The sequence below is a fragment of the Artibeus jamaicensis genome, unplaced genomic scaffold (genome assembly GCF_021234435.1).
Source record: "Artibeus jamaicensis isolate MK-2021 breed Jamaican fruit bat unplaced genomic scaffold, CSHL_Jam_final scaffold_369, whole genome shotgun sequence".
Classification (NCBI taxonomy): Eukaryota; Metazoa; Chordata; class Mammalia; order Chiroptera; family Phyllostomidae; genus Artibeus; species Artibeus jamaicensis.
This window is the reverse complement of record NW_026522042.1, coordinates 17,172,167-17,198,290: the sequence shown is the minus strand read 5'-3', so window position 1 is coordinate 17,198,290 and position 26,124 is coordinate 17,172,167. Positions and strand designations below refer to the sequence as shown.

At 32.8% G+C, this 26,124-nt stretch overlaps 1 protein-coding gene across 2 annotated transcripts in view; it reads right to left on the bottom strand.

The window, feature by feature from the left end:
- The window catches only part of CDH9 (cadherin 9), a 60,996-nt gene extending 35,668 nt beyond the window's left edge, over positions 1-25,328 (bottom strand). The window contains exon 1 of one of the 2 annotated variants that reach the window (XM_037145371.2): positions 25,101-25,328. In XM_037145371.2, coding sequence (XP_037001266.2) covers positions 25,101-25,328 — 228 coding nt within the window. The remainder of the gene's footprint in view (positions 1-25,100) is intronic. The other variant, XM_037145372.2, reaches the window with a different exon arrangement.
- Between the last annotated feature and the right edge of the window lie 796 nt (positions 25,329-26,124).

The window sequence follows — 26,124 nt, the reverse complement described above, 5'->3', positions numbered from 1 at the left end:
GAAGTTCAACAGTTCGCCTACAACAGGTTTCCTTCACAGTACCAAAGAGAGGTTGAAATTAAGCAGGTGAACATGACCTATTTTTTTGTAAGCATGCTGAAAAAATGCCCTAAAAAAAGCTAATATTATTTGGTAGAAGGAGAATATTTAACTTCAAAGTGCTATAGTGTTTAGTGGACTTACCATGGTTTAGAGTTGCCTTTGGTACTTAAATCAAGAATTAATGAGTAATGAGGCATGCTCTCTGGAAAATGTCTCATAAGCTATATGAGTACATAATGGAGATGCTTCATAACTTAAATAAAATATTTTTAAAAGCAGGTGACTGTCTACCTACTTAAGGACGTATTCTTTAGACATGTGCTAGAGATGCATTCCCTGGAGATTTGGGAACTTGCAATGAATGCTTTGCACCTTTTCTTACTTTACATTCTTCCATAGATTGTACATGCCCTTGAAATTATCAGTAAAGCTTGATATTGGGCAATATGTCTTTCTATGCAAGTCTGACTTGACAATTCTTTATCATTTGTCTTCACTCAGAAGGAAAGGACAATCATTAATCAATCCTTAATAGTCACATCCCAATGCTGTTCTCACAGATACCTCTTTCTGTGGTCCAATCACACCCACAAAATGTTCATCCACAACACACAGCTACAGTTAAAATAAAAACAAAATTCTCTCTAGGAATTTAAATTTTCTGTTTTAAGATACTAATTCTCACTGAATTAACCTGAAATGTCTCCATTCCTTAAGCATAAACAGTTGAAGTAGAGTAAATTCAAAACTGAATACCAAGGCTGTTTTAAAATGGTAAGAAAATTAAAATAAATATGTACTTAAGAATCATGTTATATAATTAACACTCTATGTGGTATCAGCATAAAGCATACTGGCACCAGTGGAGTCTTCTCATTGACTTCAGTGTAACCTCGGTGTTTATAGAAGCTTTTATGTTTCTACAACACATTTACTCAATTCTTATTGCAAAACATTAAAGTTTATACTAATACATCTTTTCCTTTAGAAAATCTAATAAGGCAGTAATTTGACATACATAAACCTCATATTATTTTGATTCAATTACTATGGTGTGAATTTTAAGTGATAACTATCATGCTATTAAATTGTTCTCCATTATACTTCCAAAATAGTTTTTAATAAAATTGATGCACTAATAAACTACAAGTGAATTCACAAAATGTTTCTCTTAGGTATTGTCATAGATACTGCCCTAGCAAATGTATCATTATACAATAATGAGTTCTTATTTCTGTCTTCTATTTGTACTTTCTAAGTAGTTTACCTTGTCAAATGGCTTTGTAGACAAATTATACATGTAAGCACTCTCACAATGACATTCCATTCATAATTCTTACTGTTTTTTTCAAATCTAATATTTTAATGCCTGTTTTTCATACCATCGCTGTGTCACATAAGCCATATTTTATTTTCTATGGTACAAATAGAGTTCTTTATTTCTCTCTTAGCCATCCCCTCACCTTGCCTTTTCCAGTGCATTCCACTGTAGTCAAATAGTGCTATTCTTTGTATCATTAATTGTATCAAAATTATTTCCTCCCTTTCTCTCTCAACTCCTTCATTCACTCTATCTGTAAACCCCATCATCTCAATTTTTCATTTTAACTTTTTTAAAAGATTTTATTCATTTATCTTTAGAGGGGAAGGGAAGGAGAGAGGGAGAGAAATATCAATGTATGGTTGCCTCTCGTGTGTCCCATGCTAGGAACTGGCTTGCAACACAGGCATGTGCCCTGACTGGGAATTGAACTGCCCTCCCTTAGTTTGAAGGCCCATGCTCAATCCACTGAGCTACACCAGCTAGTGCTCTTTTAATTTCTCAGTTCAAGCCACCAATGTTGACCACTTGAATTACTTTAGTAGCTTTCTACCCACTTTCCCTGAGTCTTTCTCCTTCAGATTCCATATTCCACATAGCAACAGAGTAATATTTTTCAAACTAGATTTAGTTTATATGAATCACTTGCTTTAAGCAAATCTATGGCTTTTCATTCCAATAACTCACTCTTCCCTCTATCTCTCCCTCCCTCACTGTCGTCACCTCTGCCCCCACAACAGATACCTACATATACACACATACCAAAAAAGCAAATAAAACCAAAAGATTACTATGACTTCCAAGAATCTACACGACCATCTCTCTTTCTACCTCTTCAAATTATCTACTCATTGTTTCCCTCCTCACTCACTAAACTATTCCCATATTGGCTTTCTTTCTTTACCATGCATCTCAATACATCCATTGAGTATAAACTCTTAGAGTGACAGATTAATTACCTTGCCCAAGGTCATGATAGACTTTTATTGCAGAAAAGTATTTAAAACAAGATTTCCTGACTCCTCATTATTGTGTTTCATTCCTTTCTATATAAGATACAAATTCCAATTAGCAGTAACACTTTCCACAGCTTCCTTCATTAGTGATTTATATCAATTTTGAGCATTAACTCTCTCTCTAACTAGAGTTCTGGAATATTTAAATGTTTTTCTTTTTGGTAACTGCCCTACTGCCCCTGTTTGGAAAAAAAAATAATTATCAGTCTGAATCTTAAGAACTTCCTTTCTGGGGTAAAGATAAAAAATTATATCCATAGTCTTGTGGAGGAAGATTATACAGAACAGATAAAAGGCTGGTGTTAGTTCATATGCTTATAAATCTGTAAAGACTAAAATAATGTCCAAGTTGAGTTGGTTATTTTGAAATATGATGAAAATTATCATTGAGGTAAATCATTTTTATTAACTAAATGATCACAGGATCTACCCATTTTTCAGGACAGATATTTTTTAATGTGAGGAAAATAGGTAAAAATATATATATATATATATATTTGATGGTGATTGCATTTGGGATCCTAATCAAAAAAATCTGTAGAAAAATCTGCAATGTATAATTTGTCCAGATTAGTTTTTATTTGAACAAAGAAGTTCTGAAATATTCCCAAAGCAGTTTACTCAATTTAAAGTCCTTTGAAAATAAAATCACTGTGGAATGATGTTATGTGAGGCAGAAGAGGAAAGTTCCTTTAGCTATTTTGGAGGAGCTGACTGTGAAAAATAGTTAAATGGCTGAGTTTATGTGGTAAAGTTAAGAATTTAATTTGTTGATTTTAATGTTGTTACATCTAAAATAAACATGTTCTGGTAAAATTTTTTTTAAAATACTTGATAATTTTAAAGTTATAATAATTCCAACAAGACTATTTAAAGTAAAATGCTGTGTTATATGCCATCATAAAGTTCAATTTAAACTACAATTTGCAGTGAACTGTTAGGCTATTTTTCTAAGCTGTTAAACACTTACCGTCAACTAAAACAAACATCACTCTCTATTGTATCAGTCATCAACTATTCTTTTTCAGCTGTCCTCTCCCTCCCTTTTTTCAAGCATTACCTCCCACTATTTAGAATGTCTTCTCTACACTTTTTGAAGTATCATTTGCTGACTGTTCTTCAAGGCTCAGGTTAAATGTTACAATATATAGAAGTCCTTTCTTATAACTTGTGTTAGTTTCCTGTTGCTGCTTTAAGAATTTCCACAATCTTAATGGCCTAAAAGTAACACAAATTTCTTATTTTACAGTTCTTACAGTTCTCTAAGTGAGAAGTCCCATAGATCTAACAAGGTTAAAATCAAGTTGTCAGCCAGAGTGCATTCCTTCTGGAAGCTCCAGCAATCCATTTCCTTATCCACTTCCTTGGCTCTTAAGTCCCTTCCTCCATCTTCAAAACCACCAGCAGCAGGGGAAGTGATTCTCACATGGCAGTTCTCTGAACCTTTCTTTTGGGTTACATTGCTATCATCTATCATCTGTCTATCTATCTATCTATCTATCTATCTATCATCATCTATCTAATCTATCATCTCTATTTCAAGAATAGCTGATTAGCAATCTCAATTCTCTTTTGTGGTATAATGCACTAAAATCACAGATTCTAGGTATGAGGACACAAGGATACCATTCTTCCTTCCTGTCACATAACTTTAGGTAGCGTTGCATACACTCATCTCTCTGCATTGAGCAGATACACTATTGCTATATCATACACTAAGCTACACCAGGCACCAGTATAGTGGAATGGTTTAAAAGGATGAATTTTTAGAGACAGACAAACATGTTTAAAATCCTAGATCTGCAGCTGATGCTGTGTGATTTGAGGGAGTAATTTAACCTTTCTCTAACTGCATAAAAGCATGATAATAGCAATCACTCTTAGAATTGAGGCTTAATTTGTCTTTAAAATATATGAAACAATAAAATACCTTAGCCATGGTTAGTGCTTAATAAATATTATACATAAGCATTAGTAAATTCCATAAAGTTGCCTTTTCCTCTGCTTTTTTCATTTGTCTATGAGGACATCTAATTAACTTGGGTCTTTTGTAGTTAGCTTTTAACATTTTATTGAAATATGGTGGAATCAATCTGAAAACTGTAACTCCATTTTTTAATTTCATTTGCTTGCTTATTCAAAAATATCATTAGTTGAATTTTTATATTTTCTATTTCCAAGTAAAACACTAAAATAAATAAACTTGTTTTTGAAATTTATAATTGTGTTTGCTATAAGACTGGTATTGAATACATTTAATATTATATTAACACCATTTATATATAATATTAATGAGAAGTGATATCACCATAAGTTAAGGAATAACAAAATATAATTATTAAAGAATATTTTGTGATCAAATTGTTATTTTCATGAATATTCGGAATTACTCACCTAAATGACAAATTCAATGCACCACTATAGGCATTATGCAGATTCCATGTTATACAATGATATGCTTGCTCTGCATCAAATTAATTAATATATTCTGGAACTGCCTATGTTTTAAACAAATCAATTATTTCACATATGATTATATTAACAAATTACCTCAGAGTCATTGTGAGACTTTTGATTTAAAATGATAGAATAAGAGAACAAATTTAGATTCTTATTCTTCCTCATAAACAAACTGAAAGATGACAAAAGAAAGACTAAAATAAATGGATTGAAAATACTGTTGAGAATAAGAACTGATGCATTCATTAATTCTAGCCAATTCCTAGAGGAGAGCAAATGGGGGGGATTTACTTAGACACCATTTGAGAAAAGAGCCCAGATTTCAGTGAACCACAACAAATAACACTCTAGTGAGAAACAGAGGAGCCTTATTACTCTTTAGTACATGGACGTCTGAGGTTAACAGGAATGGAAAGTGAAAGTGAGAAACATGAGCACTGACGGGGTCCACCAAAGAACCGCTTATCAAATGGCATCATCGGTTGGTTCATTGTCACCAGCCTTGTTCCCTAACCAATACTGAATTTGAAGTAAGAGATACGCTTCTAAGAAATCAGAAGTCTTACACTAATTTTCCTTACTTATTTACCAGAAAGATAACTGCCTTTTTTGCCTGACAAGTACCCATACATGCTTGCTAAAATAATCTCTCATTCTTAGGATTTGTGCTTAGGATCTTCCCTAAGCACAAAACTGAAGTTCACCTATAATTTAGGGGATAGTAGATATGATAGCAGTGATAGATATGAACAAACAAAAAATGCTCATGGCATGTTTGAAGAAAACTGGTGACTAGAAAGTAACTGAGATTAGAAAGCTGAACTCAGAAGGGTCAAGGCACATGTATGAAGGACTCACAGACAAAGCCAAAGGGGGTAAGGATTGAAGGTGGGAGGTGGGGGGAGGGGGTGACAGAAAGTGATGGTGGGAAAATGGAGACACGGGCACCTGAATAACAAAAAAATGCAAAAAAAAAAGAAGATAGTACATCACTACAATGAAGACAAAATTACTATAAATAAATTCTAAATAGTGTGCTTACTGTACTCATGAAGAACTTAGGCTCACCAAGGAAAAATATTCTGTTATAAAAGAAGGATGATTAGAAATATAGAAAGAATCTATGTAGCAAAAATGTTAATAAGAATGATGGAACAAAGGTTGGAATAAAAATTAAATCAGGTCAAAAATTAACTCAAAATAGGTCAACGACCTAAACTTAAGGATTAAAAAAAATGTTAGAAGAAAATGTAGACTAATTATCCATAATCTTGGATTTGGCAGTGTATTCTTAAATATGACACCAAAAACCCAAGCAAAAAAAATAAAACATAAGTAAATCAGATGTCTTAGAAAGGAAAAAAAACAACAAAAAACTATGTGCATTAAAGGCACTACCAGGAAGGTTAAAAAAAGAGCTACATGATGGAAAAAAAATTTGCAAAGCATGTAAGGCTTTAGTGTTCAGAATATATAAAAGCTCTTATAATTTCACAACAAAAAGGCAACCAGCACAATTAAAAATGATTTAATGACTTGAATAGATATTTTCCCAAGAATATACACAAAGCAGCAACAAAAACATGAAAAAATGCCCAACATTATTAGTCACTAGACCAAGGGTGTCAAACTCATTTTCACCAGGGGCCACATCAGCCTCACGGTTGCCTTCAAAGGGCCAAATGCACTTTTAGGGCTGCTATAAATGTAACTACTTCTTAACTAGGGGCAAAGAACTCTGTACTGCCACCAGGTAGAAATAAGGTGGAGGGCCAGATAAAACAATGTGGAGGCCCAGATTCTGCCACAGGCCTTGTGTTTGCCACCTCTGCACTATGGAAATGCTAATCAGAACCACAATGAGTTGGCAATGAGTTTACATAAACCATATAAGTATTGAAAATAAAACAGGAACTAACAAATCTAGGCAAGGATGTGAAATTGGAACCCTTTTGTATTGCTGGTGATAATGTAAAACAGTTCATCTACCATGGAAAATAGGTTAATGGTACCTCAGTAAGTTACAAATAGGATTATCACATGATCCAGCAATTCCACTCCTACATATATGTGCAAAAGAATTGAAAGCATGTATGAAAATATTTGTATATTAATGTTTGTAACAGTATTATTCACAGGAGCAAAATGTGGAACCAAATATCCATCAATGGAGAATGAGTAAAGAATATTTGGTATAGTTATATAATGGATTATTATTCTACTATAAAACTAAGTGAAGTGCTGATACATACTACAATATGGATTAACCTCAAAAAATCAGACTGAGTGAAGGAAGCCAGAAATAAAAATAAAATATAGTCTATAATTTTATTTATATAAAATATACAGAAGAGGTAAATCCTTAGAGAATGAAAACACATTAGTGTTTGGCAGGGTCTGGAGGTTAGGGAACTAGGGAGTGAATGTTTAGTAGGTATAGAATTTTTTTGGGGGGTGATGAAATGTTTGGTAAATAAAGCTGATTGCTGCACATTAAAAATATATTACATTCCATTGAATGGTGCACTTCAAATGGTTTTTTATGTTAGTAATACTTCAATAAAGTAAAATAAATAAATCAATGAGTCATAGAAATCTGAATCTCTTTCATTTGACTTTGTTTCTCTTTTGTTGTCAGGACATTTCACTACATAAAGAGAATCACCTCAGTGCTTCTAGTAAGGGAGAATAAGCAGTTCACCTGTGGGGGAATGTGCATTTTATAAACATCAACAATCTTAAACACTAAATGATAAAGGAGTGATGATCAATGCTCTAAATGTTTATGTTCAAGTTATTGTGAAACATGAGTTATATACTCAGTACAGTTATTAATGAAACATGAGGATACTCCTGACTGGTGTAACTCAGTTGAATATCCTTCCACAAAGCAAAAGGTCACCAGTTTGATCCCAGTCAGGACACATGGCTGAGTCACAGGTAAGGTCTCTGGTTAGGTTCCCAGGAGAGGCGACAAATCATTTCCCTCTCACAGTGATATCTCTCTCTCTCTCTCTCTCTCATCCTTCCCCTCTCTTTAAAAGTAGATAAATAAGTATATTTTTAAAATGAGTATAAAAATCAAGACAACTCACGCACAAACACAAAACGCTTACATCTCGTATGCCATGTCTAAAATAACTGAAAAGTTTACACATCACATTAATTATTCAAATTAATAGTGTAATGACCACACTGGGGTTTTTGGTTGAGAATAGCATTTATAAACTTTGTTAACATAAAAAAAATCAGTTACTTAAAGATAAAATAATCTGGAAAGTATAAACAGTCCAATTAGAAACCAAACACGAGGTGTTCCTACTGACTTTTAGTGACCCTTCTTCACCAAGGCAGTCAGTCTTCTATCGCTGGTGGTTTCCCAAATTACTGTCTTTTTTTTTTCCTTGTACTGCCCACCAATGGCATAGAATCAAACAGAACAACAACAACAAAAATGTTCTCCTTTTAACTTTTTGTTTTTAATGTTGTTGGTTTAAATTCTGACATAATGATTTCAGTTTCTAATTAAGTTTATCAATTTTTTTAAATAATATTTTATGATAAGAATCTTTTTGATAACTGTCAACATATTTTACAATAAAAAATCTATTCTCTTTGAACAAGTTAATATGCAGAGTGATTTCAAGAGCATATAAAAAGTAACAAAAGTATTATTCATTACTATTGTTTGCAAATACAATTACAATGATACACAAAAATACTAAGCAGTAGTTGGTGAGACCCATTAAATCACATTAGAATTAATCATTAGAAATTCTGGTAATGATATAACCTTTAATCTATAGCACTTAGATGTTTGTTTGGTTTTTTCCCCTTTTAGAGTTATAGGGCTTGCTTTGTCTTAAAGAAAATGTAGAGCATAAATAGTACCAAGATAATTTATATTCATTGTAGGATAACAGTGGATATAGCTTCTGGCTACAGTCCCCTTTAAAGTGCTTATGGCAAAACTACTTTCAGGTTGATTTTGAATAAGCTACTCATGCCTTAGACTCTCTCAAACTCTATATAGAATAGATGACCAACCACAAATGTATTGAATGCCAACTCTGTCTTCCCTGGTTTTTGGTGACAACAACTATTCATTGCTGACATTTGAGCCCAGCCAGAGCATTTCAGGCTAGTATTTTATAGGTTGCTCCAAAGACATTAGATCAGCACTAAAGGAATATGTACATACATACACATGTACAAACAAGTATATAAAGCAAAGTGAATATGAAGACTTCATCTTACTGACCTAGAACAGACTCTAATATATCAGAATGAATGAATATATATGCAACTATTACTTGATGCTTTTTGTCCCCCTAAAATTAAACTGTGCACTTTTTTTACTAAATAATCTATATAAGATAGCTTTTTACATCATTTTTAAAAGGTTCATGCACTTGTTTTTCACTGTGAATGAGTAATTTATTGATATTTATGCAATTTTCAATTAATGAATATTTAGGGTAATTCCTTTGTTATGTCTGTTGGTTACTACATTGAGTGTTATAGTGAATACTCTTAAACATACATTGTCACATATTTCTAAGATTATATTTATGGGATAAATTTCTAGTGGGTGAATTGCTGCATCCACTATTAATTATTTTATTTGTTATGTTAGGATACTCATCACTAAAATACACTTCAAAATCCCTTGACAAATATTAAATTTTTTTCATTTCAAAATGCTTATTGGAGAAGAATTGCATTTCACTATTGATTTGATGTTATTTTTGTTATTTTGAATAAGATAGAGAACCTGTTCTTATGTTAGCAGGCAGAAAATGATTTTCAGAATGATAATCATTTCAAGTTTTTGAAATATCAGTGTGATAAATTAGAGCATGAAAGTAAGGCAAAAGCAGGGATTCTATTTAAGTGGGTTGTGGGAAAAATTAGCTCTTACCTTTGGGTGTATGTGCCTGCAGCCTGTGCTCATTGCAAGCAAACATTCATTGAAAACCTGAGATGCCCAAGCATAGGACCTGGAACTGACTGATACCAATACATGCTTGTAGAGTTTAATTGGACTGTACTGAAAACTTTTTCAACCTACCAGTGAAATCAACAGAAGCAGAGCAAAATAAAATTCTAGAATTCCTGACATCAGCAATGAAGAAAAGGGAAAATAATGAAAATAAATAATAAGCAGAGTTATCAGGCAAAGAACATTTTGAATTTTAAAATTATCACCACAGCCCAATTAAATTCTACAACTATGTATTAGTATCATTTAGTTCCAGGTACTATGCTAGGATATCTCAGGTTTGCAATGAATGTCTGCTTATAATAATCATAGGAAGCAGGGACATACATACAAAGGAAAGAGACAATAATTTGAGAGGTGTTGTTTTTCAGCTTTTTGTTTAGATGCACAGTTTAACTTACTGTTACTAATCTAAATCAGTTTTTTATAGCCAATAAAACTTTTTCAAAAAGCTTATTGAAGAAATGACCACGAGGCACATTAGTTAGCAGTAAAGAATCATGCTCATAGATGTATTTATAGCTTTGTTATCAAGTTACTTAACCTTAGAAATGGGTGAAGAAAATCAACTTCACTACATCAGCATGTACACATATACATGATGTATGTGGTTCCATGTGTTCTAGAAACAGTTTCCCTATATTGGTTTTCTTGGATAGTCATATGTTTAAGTTAAGTCACATTTATCAGGCTTGTTAGCCTAAGATAAACATAGAAAATAACTTATTGCAACAACTACAGAGAAAAATAATAGAATACCTGAGTGCAAGCTGATGTTGTTTCATTTGTAATCAGAATCTTCATTTTTCTGCCTTTCCTGAACTTTCTTTCCATATATTTATATAGATTATACCTTATTTATTTGGAAAAAAACTAACTTGGAAAATTTGACCTTGTCCTCTATACCTGTGTGTATATATATATATATATATATATATATATATATATATATATATGAACATGTCTTTCTTATAAACATTGCCAAATACTACAGTGATACAAATGTCACATATAAGTATGATAGAAATGGTCCTGGAATTGTCACATATAATTCAAAATGAATATCAACACAAACTACTATTTTCTCTAAATTTTCTAATCTGTAGCAGAGAAAAGTATGTTAGCAACAAAACCTCAGAAATACTACTGACAAGAAAAGACCATTCTTATCACAATTCACACATTTGTTACCTTTTATTCTACGGAGTTTCTTTTGACCTAAATGCAAACTTGGCTTCTTTTCAGCTTTATGCAAAACTAACATTGCAGCCTCTATTTCTAGACTTGACCAGAACATCAGGAAAGAGAAGGTATACTATCTGATTTCAGAATTATTCACCATAAAAATGGTCAAGATGAAGCACATATTACCAGGAGTGAAATGACATGAGAGAATATTGGGATTCGCTCATTGGTCATATTGTATCTCATAGAATACAAACAAAGATTATAGCTAGAATACATCATTTTCAAGAGGCAATTTTTATACACTAGGGAGTGCTAACTACAGCAATGTATTATCACTCTTTCTTTTTCATTCCAACTTTAGAAAAATAACTCCTCAGTAGCAACGACTTTAAATAGTATTATTCATTGTGTTTTCAATGTACAAAATCTGTTAAATATAAACCTGCAAGTCAAAAAGAAGGAAGTATAGACTGAATCATTATTCTATGACATACGTGTGTATGTTGTTAAAATCAACTGCATAGCTAAAATATTTTGACAAAAGAATTTGCCTTAAGATATTTGCTTGTGAAGTTTAATTTCCTTATAAAAAAGAGTTATTCTTATTATGCTAGCAATAAGGGAAGTGTGTGTGTACATATGCCTACACTCCTCTTAGGATTGTTAACTGCAGCAAGGTAGTAGTAAGCTTATATTTTTATCCAACTTTGAAGCGATGAGTGCTCATCAGATGTGGCTGCAAATAGGATTATTGAATGAGCTCTCTGTATTAGTTCTATACTATGTCTTACCTTAAGAGCTTAAGACATTGAAAAATCTAAGGTACCAAGATCTGAATAGCCCGTGTAAGATTCTGGTAGATATCTGATTGCATAAATAATAGATCATTTGCTTTTGTATGTTAGTTTGCAATCATCTCAATGACATTAATTCTATTTTGTGTGCTTTTACTGAAGAGGTTACTTGAATATTAGTGGTATGAGCCATATTAACTATTGATTCATAGTTAAAATGGAATTTAAATTCATCACGAACATTTAATTATAAAATATTATCTATCGATTTAAAACTCTTTCACAACCAACATTTTTCAAATGATTCTAACAAGAAAATTCACTGAACCCTGGATGGTGTAGCTCAGTGGATTGAGTGCAGGACTGTAAACCAAAGGGCTGCAGGTTTGATTCACAGTCAGGGCACATGTCTGGGTTGTGGGTCGGGTCCCCAGTAGGGCGCTCATGAGAGGCAACCACATGCTGATGTTTCTCTCCTTCTCTTTCTTCTTCCCTTCCCCTCTCTCTAAAAATAAATAAATAAAATCTTCAAAAAGAAAAGAAAATTCACTAATTTTAATGTTTGTCTCTCTGCCCTAATTCACCCTTATGGATCATGTTTTAATGGATATTTTCATGATTTTTGTTCTTTCAGTTTGCATAGTGATCTCATTATCTGTTTTAATAGCATATATAAATTTTAAGTTCAAAACAGTGTTTATAATGTATTTTTATACTTCAAAGTATATCAAACATCAACAAAAAAGAATATAAAGTTTGTCATTTAATGTCTTATTTTACTTAAGTATCTCACATAATATATTTTAAAACTTATTCTTCCTCTCTTATACCATTTTTTAAGATCATGTTTTCATGTTCAGAAAAAGCCAACTTTAGTGATCAAAATGATGACTTCTGTACTTAGATACATTAGCAAAGAGGCATGATACATGGATTTTCTTCCCTTTGAAAAACTCCACTACAGAAGTTCAATGTGTTATATGCCTGTTCACTTTAGCTCTATATTGTACTTAATCTGTGCAGTATTTATAATAGTGATGACAACATCACACAGTCTTATCTCAAAAACTTAGATTAAAACTAACATTGTAATCAGTGTTAATAGGTACCAAGTGTTGAACTAAGGGAAGGAGAAGTATCTGTATTTTCAAAGAGTAAACAATCTGAATAGAATAGGGGTAATTTTTTGAAATGCACTAAAAACAAAAGAGTGATGTGATGATTATTTTACATAACTCTTATATATACAGTAAAGGAAAGGATGAGGTAATCAAAGATGATGAGAACTTAGTGCCCTGACTTCAGCCCTCCTACTCTCATTGATGTACTGGTGGAATGAGCGGAGGTGATCAGAACTGCACTGGAAAGAAGGGGCAGTGACCACTGACCTCACAGGCCCTCCCTCTCTCCCTCCCTCCCTCTTTTTCTTCTTCCCTTCCTTCCTAGCATCCTTGGAAATGCAAAGAAGATTTTATTTTTTATTTTATCCTTACATTGGTTGAATTTTTACAAATAAGTACTTTATTTTTCTATGAAAGTTGAATCCTTTGTTTTGCAAAAGAAAAGTTGAATTCTATTGTATGTGAGGCACTAATAAAAGTCAACATTTATAATAATAAATTCTGAAGTTTCTGACAATCTAACAATCACAAACAAGCTTTTTAAATTGTGGTAAAATATACATAATGCTCAGTAACCATCTTCACTATTTTTAGTGTATGGTCCAGTGGCATTAATTACATTCACACTGGTGTGCAACCATCACCATTATCCATCTCTAGGACTTTTTCATCACCCCAAACTGAAACTCTGTCCCATTGAATGGTCCCTGCCCAGTCTCCTTAGAGGCTACTTTCTAGTATGGGGTTCGGGACAATATATAACTAGAGCTCAAACAGAGAGAAGGGGTGGTTTTGGGCTGTGGAGATGGTTAAACTTTGGGTCTGCTGCAATAGCTAGAAACTGGAGAGCACAATCAGAAGGAGGAGGGAGTCACAGAGATTTGATCCTCAAGTCCCCGTTAAAGTCCCCAAATATTTAGTTGATATCTAAACTTCATGTGAACAAGATAAAACTCAAAGTAAGATAGATAATGTCAGCAAGAATGCTAAGAAGCTAAACAGAGATTTGATTGGCAGAGAACGGAAGTGAGAATTGAATCCTTGCCAAGTCAGTGCGGCTTTGCAAGTACTGCATGTCTCCTGTAGTGTTTAAAGGGGACAAGTCCTAGAAGCAATAAGCAAATGTAAATAGCTCTGCCATAGCATAAAATCTTTATAAATCAAGTGATAAAACAAATCAGATAAAATATTGATAATTGGTAAAAGTGCTGAATGATGTGCAGAATTACTTCGCACAATTCGAGTGACCCTCCCAAAGTTTTAAATTATTTTGAAATAAAGAAACACACAAATATTGATTGGAGTACATTTAACTTTTAGATTTTGTGTCTTCTAATCTCTAAGTACATTGTATTTCTCTATTTAAGTCTCCTTTAATGTTTCTAGCATTTGTCGTTTAATCTTAATCTGTGAAAGTCCCAGAATGTCCATACCATCATCTTCTCCTTGCACTCCGGATCAGAGTGGTTAAAATCAACATTTACTAATGAGTTGAGAATTTAGTAATTTGTGTGCTTCCTGCAGGAGACTTGGACATCATCTGTGAAATACCCATCCAAACATTTTGCCAATTTTTATATACCTGTTCATATTTTTATTGTTTTACAGACTTGTGTAAGTCTGTTAGTATTTGTCCTCTGTATTATTACCTGGGTTATATTTTCTAAAATTATCTTCTCCCATTTGTAGGTGTCCTATCACCTTATACTTCTGGATGATTATTTCATCTCTATAACCTTAGAATTAGGAAACTAATATAGCAAAATTATAAAATTTAAAGGATTAACAATATAATTACATTTAATATTAAAATAAAGACCATTTTAAATATGTCAATTATCCCAATAATGTATTTATTGTAATATCCCACTTAAACCAATGATTCAATCCAGTACAACATATTTTCTTAGATAGGTCTTTTTAATCTCATAAATCTGAAATAGTTTTTGAAACTAATGAAAATTGAACAGCTAATTTTAAAAGATTTATGAAAATGCAAAAGACTTTGAAAACCACAGTGAAAGAAGAGGAACCTGGTTGGGAAATTTAAATGACCAGATTAAAAAAATTACTTCAATAATTAAGGCAGCTTGGTATTAGCATACAGATTAACCAAAGGTCAAAAAATGACTAGAAATACATGCACACATAAACAAACATGTTAATTTTTTAAAGGCCATTGTAATTAGATACATAAATGATTTTTTAAAAAGTAATGATGCTGGGCAACTCCAGAACTTCATGGACCCTTTGATCTCTACCTCACATCTAGTCCGTAAATAAATTCAAATTTGCTTATAGGCCTATACATAAAATTACCTGAATACTGAGCAAATGTTTCTTAAATAGGGTCCAAAATTAATGACCTTAAAAGTTTAACAAATTGGACTAAATTAAAAGTAATAAACTTTGTTCAGCAAAAGACACTATAACAGCAATGAAAAAAGTAACCTGAAATTGAAAGAAAATGATTTTCATATCTCTATCTAATAAATGAGTTCTATCTAGTATGAATAAAGGGCTTTATGAGATAATAAGAGAAAGTTGGGTAACAATAAAAAATTGAGCAAATGACTATGCATTCAATTTAAAACTAAGATCTCCAGTTGTTCAATATAAAATGAAAACGTGCCTAGCTTTAAAATCTTCAATGTCATTCAAATTAAAACTACAACGAAATAGTACTACACATCACCAAAAAAGGTTAAATTTTTAAAATATATAATAACAATATAAAAGATTAGTAAGTATGTGCAGTAACCAGAATTCTCACAAATTCCTGGGTAGAGTAACTTCATACAATATTTTTGAAAACCTTTCATTAGCATCAGCTAACAATGTATGTCCACTCCATGATGTAGCAACCCCATTGTTGAAATATGCCCAAAGGAAATAAATTCATATATGAAAATAATAATGTATAAAATTTTTTAGCATTTTATAATAATCTCCAGTTAGAAGTAGATCAATCAGCTATTGATAGTAGAAAATAATTTCAGTACATTTATACAATGGAAAACTGTATCACCAGTAAAAATTTAATCCTATTCACAGTGTCATGGATTAACTCATCCCCATGATGTTGATAATAGAAGTCAGGCATTACATTTAAACCATACATATTAAATTCAAGGACTGTCAAATTTCTCATGAAGGATTGGAGTCAGCTAAGTGGTTACCTCTAGGGTATTGATTAGAAAGTCATGAATGACAGGGTGCATTCCTGGATGCTGCCAATTTTCTACATCGTGGCCTTGGTTCTATTAACATAAGTATTTACAAGCGTAAAATCTCTTTGCCATGATTAAGATGTATATACATTAACTTATACATATACATCTTTGAGTAAGAAGGTAACCTATATGCATAGAAATACCCAAATATTCATTAAAATTTTTGTCTATCGATTCAGAATTATTTGTCCAGAGGAGTTATTTATGTTACAGTCAGCATAGCTTAATGATGGGCATATGTTGTGAAAAGTGCATCGTTAGATGATTGGGTTGTGTGAGCATGGTGGAGTGCACTTACACAAATGATGGTACAGCCTACGACACACCTAAGACAGATGGGATAGCCTATTGCTCCTAGGCTAAAAACCTATATGGTATATAACTTTACTGAATAATATAGTCAATTATAACACAATGGTAAGTGCTGTGCATCTACACATATCTAACCATAAAAATACAGTAAAATATGGCATAGAAGTATAGGTATGTATGTATGTGCCTTCCTTGGTGGGACTGAAGGGGACTGTGGAGGAAGGAGCCTGTGGAGAGAGAATAGACTTCAGGAGGAGGGAAGGAGGGAGGAAGAGAGAAGGGGAAGGAAGAGAAGGGGAGAGAAGCAAGAGCGGAGATCAAAGAGACCCCAAAAATGAAGCTTGAGAAGAGTTACAGTTAAGAGGAGAGGGAGAGGTGAAAATGGAAAGAGAGACAGAGGGAAGGGTAGAGGAGGGAGAAAGCAAGGATGGAGAGAACAAGGCACAGAACTGGGGAACAAAAGAAGGAAAGTGAGTTTGTGTGCACAAGTGTGTGCATGGGTGTGCTCAGAGATCAAGATTCAGGACTATTTTAATAACTAAAAATTGAGAGGAAGAAATTTGGGAACCCAGGAATCCAGAAAGAAGATAGTTCTAAACTTCTAATGCATTCAACATATTACAGGAGGCTGACTTTTACACTGATAATTCATACAGTAAGACTCCAAGGAATTCAGCCTTAAGGTTAAAACTGAGCATTACTTGTAGTGTAAATCTTACAGTACAAGTAATGTAAAAAAGAAGTCTTCAGGTTGAGAAAAATGATATCAACAGAAATTCAGATCTACACAAATGTGTAAAATGCACTGGCTTGAAATGGTAATAATATAAAATATAACAGTATAATATAATTAATATAACTAATATAAATTGTCTTTTTGTAAGTTTTTTAATATACATTAAAATGCTTAAAAATAAAGATTAGTAATGTGTGATGAATTTTATAGTATATATGGAAGGACGTATATGACAAAAATAAAGCCCCACAGAGGAAATTAAATTATACTGTTGTAAGATTATTTCACTATGTACTAAAATACATAACATTAATTTATATTATAAAAAGTAAGAATTATTTATAAAGAGCATAAATTTGGGTATTTTTTTAATCCTGAATTCATCCAAATAAGTTAGAAAGCAAACACAAAAGTTTAAAGAACGAGATAAATAAAAACAAGAAAATAGTAGACATAAATGGAAATTCATCAATAATTACATTATACACCTGGTTGGTGTGGCTCAGTGAATTGAGTGCAGGCCTAGGAATTGAAAGGTTGCTGGTTTGATTCTCAGTCAGGGCACATGCCTGGATTGCAGGCCAGGTCCCCAGTAGGGGGAGCTCAAGAGGCAATCACACATTGATATTTCTCTCTCTCTCTTTTTCCCTCCCTTACCCCGCTTCTAAAAATAAATAAAATTGAAAATCTTTAAAAATAATTTCATTATTTGAGTATATGAATGGGCTTCATATTTTAATTAAGTGTTAAAGATTTCAGAGTGGAAAAAAACATAAATCAAATTTTAGCTGTTTACAAAGCCGAATTTTAAAAAATTACACAAAAAGTTTGAAAGTTTTGTATATATACACAATGGAATTCTATGCAGCAAAGAGAAAGAGCTCCTACCCTTTGCAACAACATGGTTGGAACTGGAAAGCATTATGCTGAGTGGAATAGGCCAGGTGTTGAAAGACAAATACCATATGATCTCACCTTTAACAGGAAGCTAAACAACAAAACAAACAAGCAAGCAAAATATAACCAAAGACATTGAAATAGAGAACACGGGGACAGCAACCAGAGGGGAGGGGGGAAATTTAAGGGGAATAAAGGGGAGGGATTTGGGGGAACAAGTATGAAGGACACAGGGACAATAACTAAGGGGGATGGAAATGGGAGGGAGGTGGGGAGCATGGGGCGGGATGGGCTCGGATGTGAGAAATAGACAGAAAACTGTACTTGAAAATAACTAAATAAAATTAAAAAATAGCTATCATGATATTTCAATACAAAAAAAAGCTTGAAAGCAGAAAGATAGGAAAAGATAAACACTACAAATACAATTATAAAAGTACTGGTGTGGATAAATTTGCATCAGAGAAGGTAAACTTTAAGCAGGTAGTAGTATCAAACATAAAGAGCACTATTTTATAAAACATCAATTAATCAGGAACATAAAAGATAATTGGCTATTCACTTGATAACTGCATAAAAATGAAGAAAAAATGACCAAGGTAAAGAAAGAAAGTGAAAAATGAATTTAAAAAAATTATTTATTTATCTTTAGAGTGGAAGGGAAGGAGAGAGGGGGAGAAATATCAATATATGATTACCTCTCATGTGTCCCCTGCTGGGAACTGGCCTGCAACCCAGTCATGTGCCCTGACTGGGAATTGAACCATGATCTTTGGTTCCCAGGCCCATGCTCAATCCACTGAGCTACACCAGCCAGGGCTTTAAAAAATGAACTTTTTATATTATTCTTGATGGTGCTTATGTTTAAATATATTTTTTCTATACCTCTCCATGTATTTTCCTGAAGATTTACTACTTCTATTTTAGTCTTCCTTCCTTCCTTCCTTCCTTCCTTCCTTCCTTCCTTCCTTCCTTCCTTCCTCCCTCCCTTCCTTCCTTCTCTCTCTCTCTCTCTCTCTCTCTCTCTCTCTCTCTCTTTTAACACTAATGGGTATGTAAAGATGTATTTGATGTTCTACAAATCTGGAAACAGGACGTAATGTTGGAGTATCAGAAACAGTACTAAAGCACTTAAATGAGTGTCAGGGAAAATCACACATAATTTCTAATCATACTAATAAACATTTTTCTACTATACTGTAATAGTTTTCAATGGTTTAACGGTTATTTATATTCCAGCAAAAGAAAATCACTAAAATTTTTAATGCAAATGTTTCTAAGAGTAGTTACAATTTCTTTCCTTATTCAGCTGGAATTTGTTTAATCTTATCCTTTAATCATGAATACCTCTTTGAAATTTTCTGTGTTAAGATATAGAAATTATTCTGGAGTGAAAGCGAATCTAACATATGTCCTGTTTGAGAGCAGAGAGCAGAACAGGAGGGGCTTGGTTGCAATTAGGACCCTCAAGTATAATGGAAATACAGGAAAAGAGTTGAATTTGGCCCAAAATCTGTCCGGAAAGGGAAATACACTCATTTTAAATTGTCTCTGCTCTTTCTGTGTTTCACAGTGTCAGTCTCTCAGGACCCAGGTTATAAAAGCTCAATAAAGGTCTGAGCACATGAATGTCAATTTTGAGCATATATATAATGTCAAACACTTTGGAGAACTAAAACCCAACCTAGATTCAAAGGTCACAGATTCTAGGTGGTAAAATAGCAGGCCAGAGTAATTAAAATTGTGCCTTGAATAAGATTTTGATAGGGGATATAATTTTGATGAGAAATTCCAGCTGGGATGAATGAAGATGGGCTTTGTGTGACAAGATGCATTTGATATTAGACATAAAACAGGGAGAATAGGAACAATCATGGAAAGGGTGCTTAGATATTTCCTGGCAAAAGGTCTGTGAACATAACTAGGTATCGGTCAAGTGTAAGGGAGGAGGAAGTTTTATTCTATCTATTGCTAAGACTACATAGTTATGGTAACATAAAACAGAGGCTGAATGTCCAATGGTATTGAATACTTTGAATTATATTTAACTAACTCTGAGTTATTTTTCTATAGGTATTTTGTCCAAGGTATTGGTATCATTCAAGAAACACTGTGTAATATATTTTGAAAATTAAAATAAGTTCATGTAAAAGGGCTATTTAGTGTACTATACTATGCAGTGATATGATTATACAGTACTTAATTAAATGATAGCATTCTATCATAAAAGCGGATGTTTATATAACTCATGTGAAATAAGCATTTGTGCATTGTCTTGAGAACCTAGTCTTAATGCTTAATATTTCTCTCATGTATTCCTAGTTTTAAGCAACCAACCTATGAAGAGAATTTTTGGATACAAGATGCTTTTCAAATCGTATGTACTACACCATGAGAAATGATATTCTAAAACATTTATAAATGTAATTTATTTTGATTCTGAAAAATACTGTAATACTATAAAAATTTATCAAACATCCTGCAGGAAATTTGAGATTTTGTTTCTTTGTCTATATATATCAAACTGCCATATTCTGAAGCCGCAGAGAAACCTGTCTATCCAAATACATTATTTTATGTATGCTTTAGGAAAATATCAACGTTTAGTGCTTATGTCAACATAGATAAGTGCAAAGGCTTGATTACTCAACAGTTTGATAACTCAGTTTAATATAAACCAGACTTGTACCTGTTTTGGAGTTGGTATCTGTGCTCCATTGTTCTAGTTAACATCTAAACCAATCCTACTGAATTTTAACAAAAGCTTGATAAATGTTAAAACCCCCTTCCATTCTAGGATTCTATGGCGACACTAATGATGATTATAGATATGAAATAATAATTTTAAAATAAAAACTATTAAAAATTGATGGCTAATTCTATAAAAATATATATATAATATTCAGATGGTGACTACTTATAGACAGTTCCTGGATACTATGAGCAAAGTAAGTGCTAAAAACATAGCTTTGAATTAAAATGTAATGGTCAATTAAGTTGTTATTTCAAAATTATTTAAGGAAAACCTAATGTTTTCCTTAAAAATGAATTAATACTACACTTGTAATTTTGGCACCTCTTCATGCAATAAATGAGCTTTAATAACTAGGTATTAAAATTAAACATTTAAATTCTGCTAATTTTAATAACAATAGGCATACAATCAATTAATCATTAATCTATAACAACTAGGGATTCTTCAGGAACTAGATCTAATTGCAAAGCAAATGCATATGAAAAATTTTTAACAGATAAGTAGAATCCTTTGCTATACTTCTTGTTAAATGTATTTTAATTCATTTCAAGTAGTGTTCCTAGTCTGCCTAAGTAATTCAGTCACATGTACTTATTAAAATTATAGGGAAGCTCCATGGCAATTGCTATGACTTTGTAATCTTCTTAAGTAAATACCAATGGTTTCTCTTGGTAGAGAAAACAGAATTGGTAAATATCTGACAGTTTCAGTCAGATGTGACAACCAAACTCCAGATGGTATTATTGAGAAAAACAAAAATTGGTCTTAATTTCATTCTACACTTCTGACTTTTCTCACCTATACTGCAACTGTCTGAAATAACATAAAAACATTCTATAGCATTTCCTTATAGAATATTATTGTGGTTTATCTTCTTGCTCCTCTGGTCCATCCTGACAATGAAAGGAAATTTATCATCCCAGATTGGGCTCCACTCATAATGCAAAAGTTTTATGCAGGGACTCACATACCATTTTGTATGTAAAAACAATTCATCCTGGATTTGGGGGACTTTTATGGTGATGGTCTATACCTAACCCATTGGACGGGTCTAGGGGGGTATCTTTTATCAGGCCATATGCAACCCCTTCTCCTTGGATTATCTACAGGCACATTTTTATTACATTTTTACTAGCTGCTCCAGCCCACAGTCACAGCCTTCTCCACAACCTTAGAATATATCAGAAATTTAGACTGAAATAAATCTCAATGACAATTTAATTTAACCTAACAAGAATCTGAGGTTTGAGAAGTTTAATTGACTTCTAAATTCTGCATAATTATTAAACGGTATAACCAGGAATGAACCTTGCAAGTTGCATACGTATAAGTGTGCATACATAGCTTTGTATGAAACCTTGCTAGTACTATTTTCTTTGTTCTAAACCTGTTTCCTCTAAATTCAGAGTCAAACCCTGGGTTTTGCATTCAAAGATCATATATTTTCTGATTTTATACAATTTTATATAACTTATAAATTAATATAGATTTTATTTTTCCGGAATACTTAGTTTCTGTAAAACTAAGAAAAAGTGTGAAAGTCTCTTCCCAGCAGAAGTTACCTATTCTTGCCCAATGTTGGTGGTACACAGGGAATATGGTAAGCCTTTACTTCGCATGGGACATTGCCAGGACAAGGTATCTGAGAAGACTAGGTTTGTGTTTACCCAGGACAACCAGACCAGTGTGATCAAAAAGACAATCTGTGTTGTTGCTCAAGCAGTTAAATCCTCATCAAAACTCATGTGTTCGGCCAACCAGGGTAAGAGTCTAGCTAGTCTCTGTACACACAAATGAATAACGATGGCAAAGCCTGGAGAGCAGGTTAGGAGAGGATTTATAGACCCTTACCGGCTTCGAAGGAAGGCTAAGAAGTAGTTGGAAATGTACTTTTATGGTGAAATAAATACGCAGTGTATGGCATATCTAAGACAGGGCCTTATTACCAAAGAAAGAAAATTTTTTTACAAAGTAGTATAGATGTTTTCATTGAAATTTGTCTTTCATGTGCATACTGTTTTCATGGATAATTTAAAATAGTTGACACAGATTTGATTTGATTCTCCTCATTTGAGAAAAGTTATGATTATTATATATGGGCTTTCCATTTTGGCTTATGATCTGGTTGTAAAAGGTAATTGAACACCTTAGTTTGTCTGTAGGTGAACACAGAGCTTATTTTCCCAAAATAATTGGCAACATTTAACAAAAAAGTAATTTAAAAGAAAACCTATATATCCACTGTTAGTAGCTACCTTTGACAGATTACAGAATTAGTTAAACATAAGAAAAATGGTACAAAAATATCTATAGCATAATGTATATTTTATTTACTGATTTTAGAGAATGAGAGAAACATCAGTCTGTTGTTACACTTATTTATGATTTCATCAGTTGATTATATTATGTGCCCTGACCAGGAGTCAAACCTGCAACCTTGGCGTACTGAGTTAACCAGCCGAGGCCTAATGCAATGTATATTTTAAAATATCAGTGCAGCAGTGGTGGTTAATTAGTCAAAGAACATTCATTTTTAAATAGAAAGCATTTTTGTTTACAGCGAAAAATAAAAGCTTGCAGTGTGGCCCTGATTGCCTTAAGATTGTGAGTGTCTCTTTTTACGTGTCCTCTATCTGTGAGTCTCCCAGGATGAAACCCTTTATATTAGGCCCCGTGAATGAAATGCATCCTTTGTACGCTGCCTTAGAAAAAGAAACATAAAGCAATTTCAAATTCTTTGACACGGAAATATCTGTCCGTTGAACTCGAAATATCAGGATGTTGGTTATTAACTGTGGAATGAAAAGTGATGCTGAACGCGGGTTGCAGGAGGATGCCAGATGACTAACCTAAGCAGAAATATGAGAGACAAAGGAATCATCAGGTGAACTGTATGGGGCAAAATGAGTCTGACCTTTGAAACCAGAGGAGACAGATTTCAACAGAAGTGGAAATAATAGACTTCTGATAGAGGAAGCTGCATTTGAAAAAATATATACTGTCATGCACAAAAAAATAGAGAGTCAGATCAAGGTTCTGGAAAATTCATAAATAAAGGTATTTCCTGTTTAAAAGCAATAGGCATAACTTTGGTGATATTGGGTCCTTTTTTGTTATAGTTTAGGCCTAATCTATTGTATTTGCCTGATGTTGCAGTTAGTCGACCACTACTCATATCATTACAGTTATTTCTATTATCGCATGCTAAGAATCAAGAGAAATAAACAAGGATCTATGGGAAATGTTAGTATTGTTAACATTTAGTATTCAAAACATAATTGTTTAGTATATTTTATTCTCATGACTTGAAATTAGTGGCCGCAAATAGGGGGTGATGCACAGGGAACACAAGAATCACAAGGCATATAAAGTAGTGCAAATGAGATAGTTAAGGCGAAGAGATAGATAAAAAGAAAACTTTGGACATCAGAAAAATTATGTCACATAATCTGAGACACAGATGAAAGAGAGGGAGAAAGGTAATGAATCTGTTTTTCAAAATTGAATTCAAGAAGGGAATTACATATCCCCCATTGTCATTTGCTCCCAGCTGCTAATGAGCAACATCAACAATCTACAGAAGGATAATGAGCAACATCATCCTGCCATGAGAATGCTATTAAATCTTTCTAAAAGAAGTTTTTCTTTTTCTTTTTTTTTCCTTTCTTCCTCCTTCTGCCTCAAACCCTTCGGTCTGGATTATAAGCAGGGAGTAGTTCAGTTTACCTTGATATTAAGAAACAGGAGTATCTACAATTATTTGTGTCTATTTACTTCTCAGACATATCATACTACTCTTAATTATGTTATGCATTGATAGAGAATAATATAATTTAGTGATTTTGGGTATATTATAATTGCTTTTGTATTGTCACCTGTCACCCAAGTTATTACTTATCCATGATTTAAATTAAATTTCAAAGGAAGGGTTTTAATTGTTGAGATGCACATATAAGATTAAATCTTATCTACCTAATAATAAATTGAGTCCACATATAACTTATTTTCTTTTGAGGCACACTATCAATACAGACCTACATTTAGCTAATCAAATAAATCACATTCCTGCCCTTACCCTACTGAAATATTGTGCAATATCATACCTTTTGTAGATCATAATTAGGCAAGTATTTCTGAATAATCATTAGTGATGTGAAAAGCTACTGTAAAAAAATAAATTGCTACCATTTTCAGCTTTCAGATTATCACACAAACATTCTTACCTTGCCCACATATTGGGTATCTGTTCCTGTGTACTCTTCCAACAAGAAGAACTGATTCCACATCCAGCCACGCTTGGTGCGACGTAGCATTTTACCATCATCTTTTGTCAGACTCATTATGGTTTTGCTTGGTAAATCACTGTTAGCTTTTTCTTGTAATGGAATAGCATCAACTGTATAAAACATATAGGTCCAGATGAATAGTGGTAGGCAATGGTAACTCCTCATTATCTGCGGCTTCAGCAGGATATCAAATTCAATGTACCGTCTATTTCCCCTGAGGAGTAGGGGGAGAAAATGGTTCATTAGATTGTGTTGAACTTTAAAATCACCTGTAAACCATAAAACATTTGAACATTTAAACAAATTTAAAATAACATTTAGAATAACATCTAAATGTTATTTAAATTTTACATATAATATGTTACATTTATACCAGTTTCTATGTAACACTGTAAACTATTCTCTAAAATTCATATAGATAAGTTGGAAGACACATGTAAACTAAACAGAAAGTTAATCACTGACTTTAATATAGTAACTATAATGCAGCATACAAATGCGAATTATTTGTAATTTAAAACACTAAATATTTTGAACAACTAATCTCTACAAAAATCATCTTGAGCTTTGCTTAAGATTAATAAAAGTAGATGGTTTATTATAATAGCCATGTATGTGAAACTATATACTTTAACACAGTTTTCTGCCCACAATCTTTTAAATTTTACAAGCTTTTTCTCCTTCTTCTCTTCCTCCTTTTCCTGCTTTCCCTTCTTCCCCTCCTTGTCCTTCTGTAATAGGTTGAGATGTTGCCTCAAGGCAAATTAAATGATACTAAGTACACTTTGGATTGTATCCTGCAATACCTAACACTTTACCACACTGGTCCTTTACAATAGATAAATATTTTTTTTCCAATAATCACTGGAATGAGTACGCCAAATTTATTTGAGACTGAGTTAAACATGTTCTAAGTGGAAACATTTTACCTGATAAATAAAAACCACAGCACATTTATTTC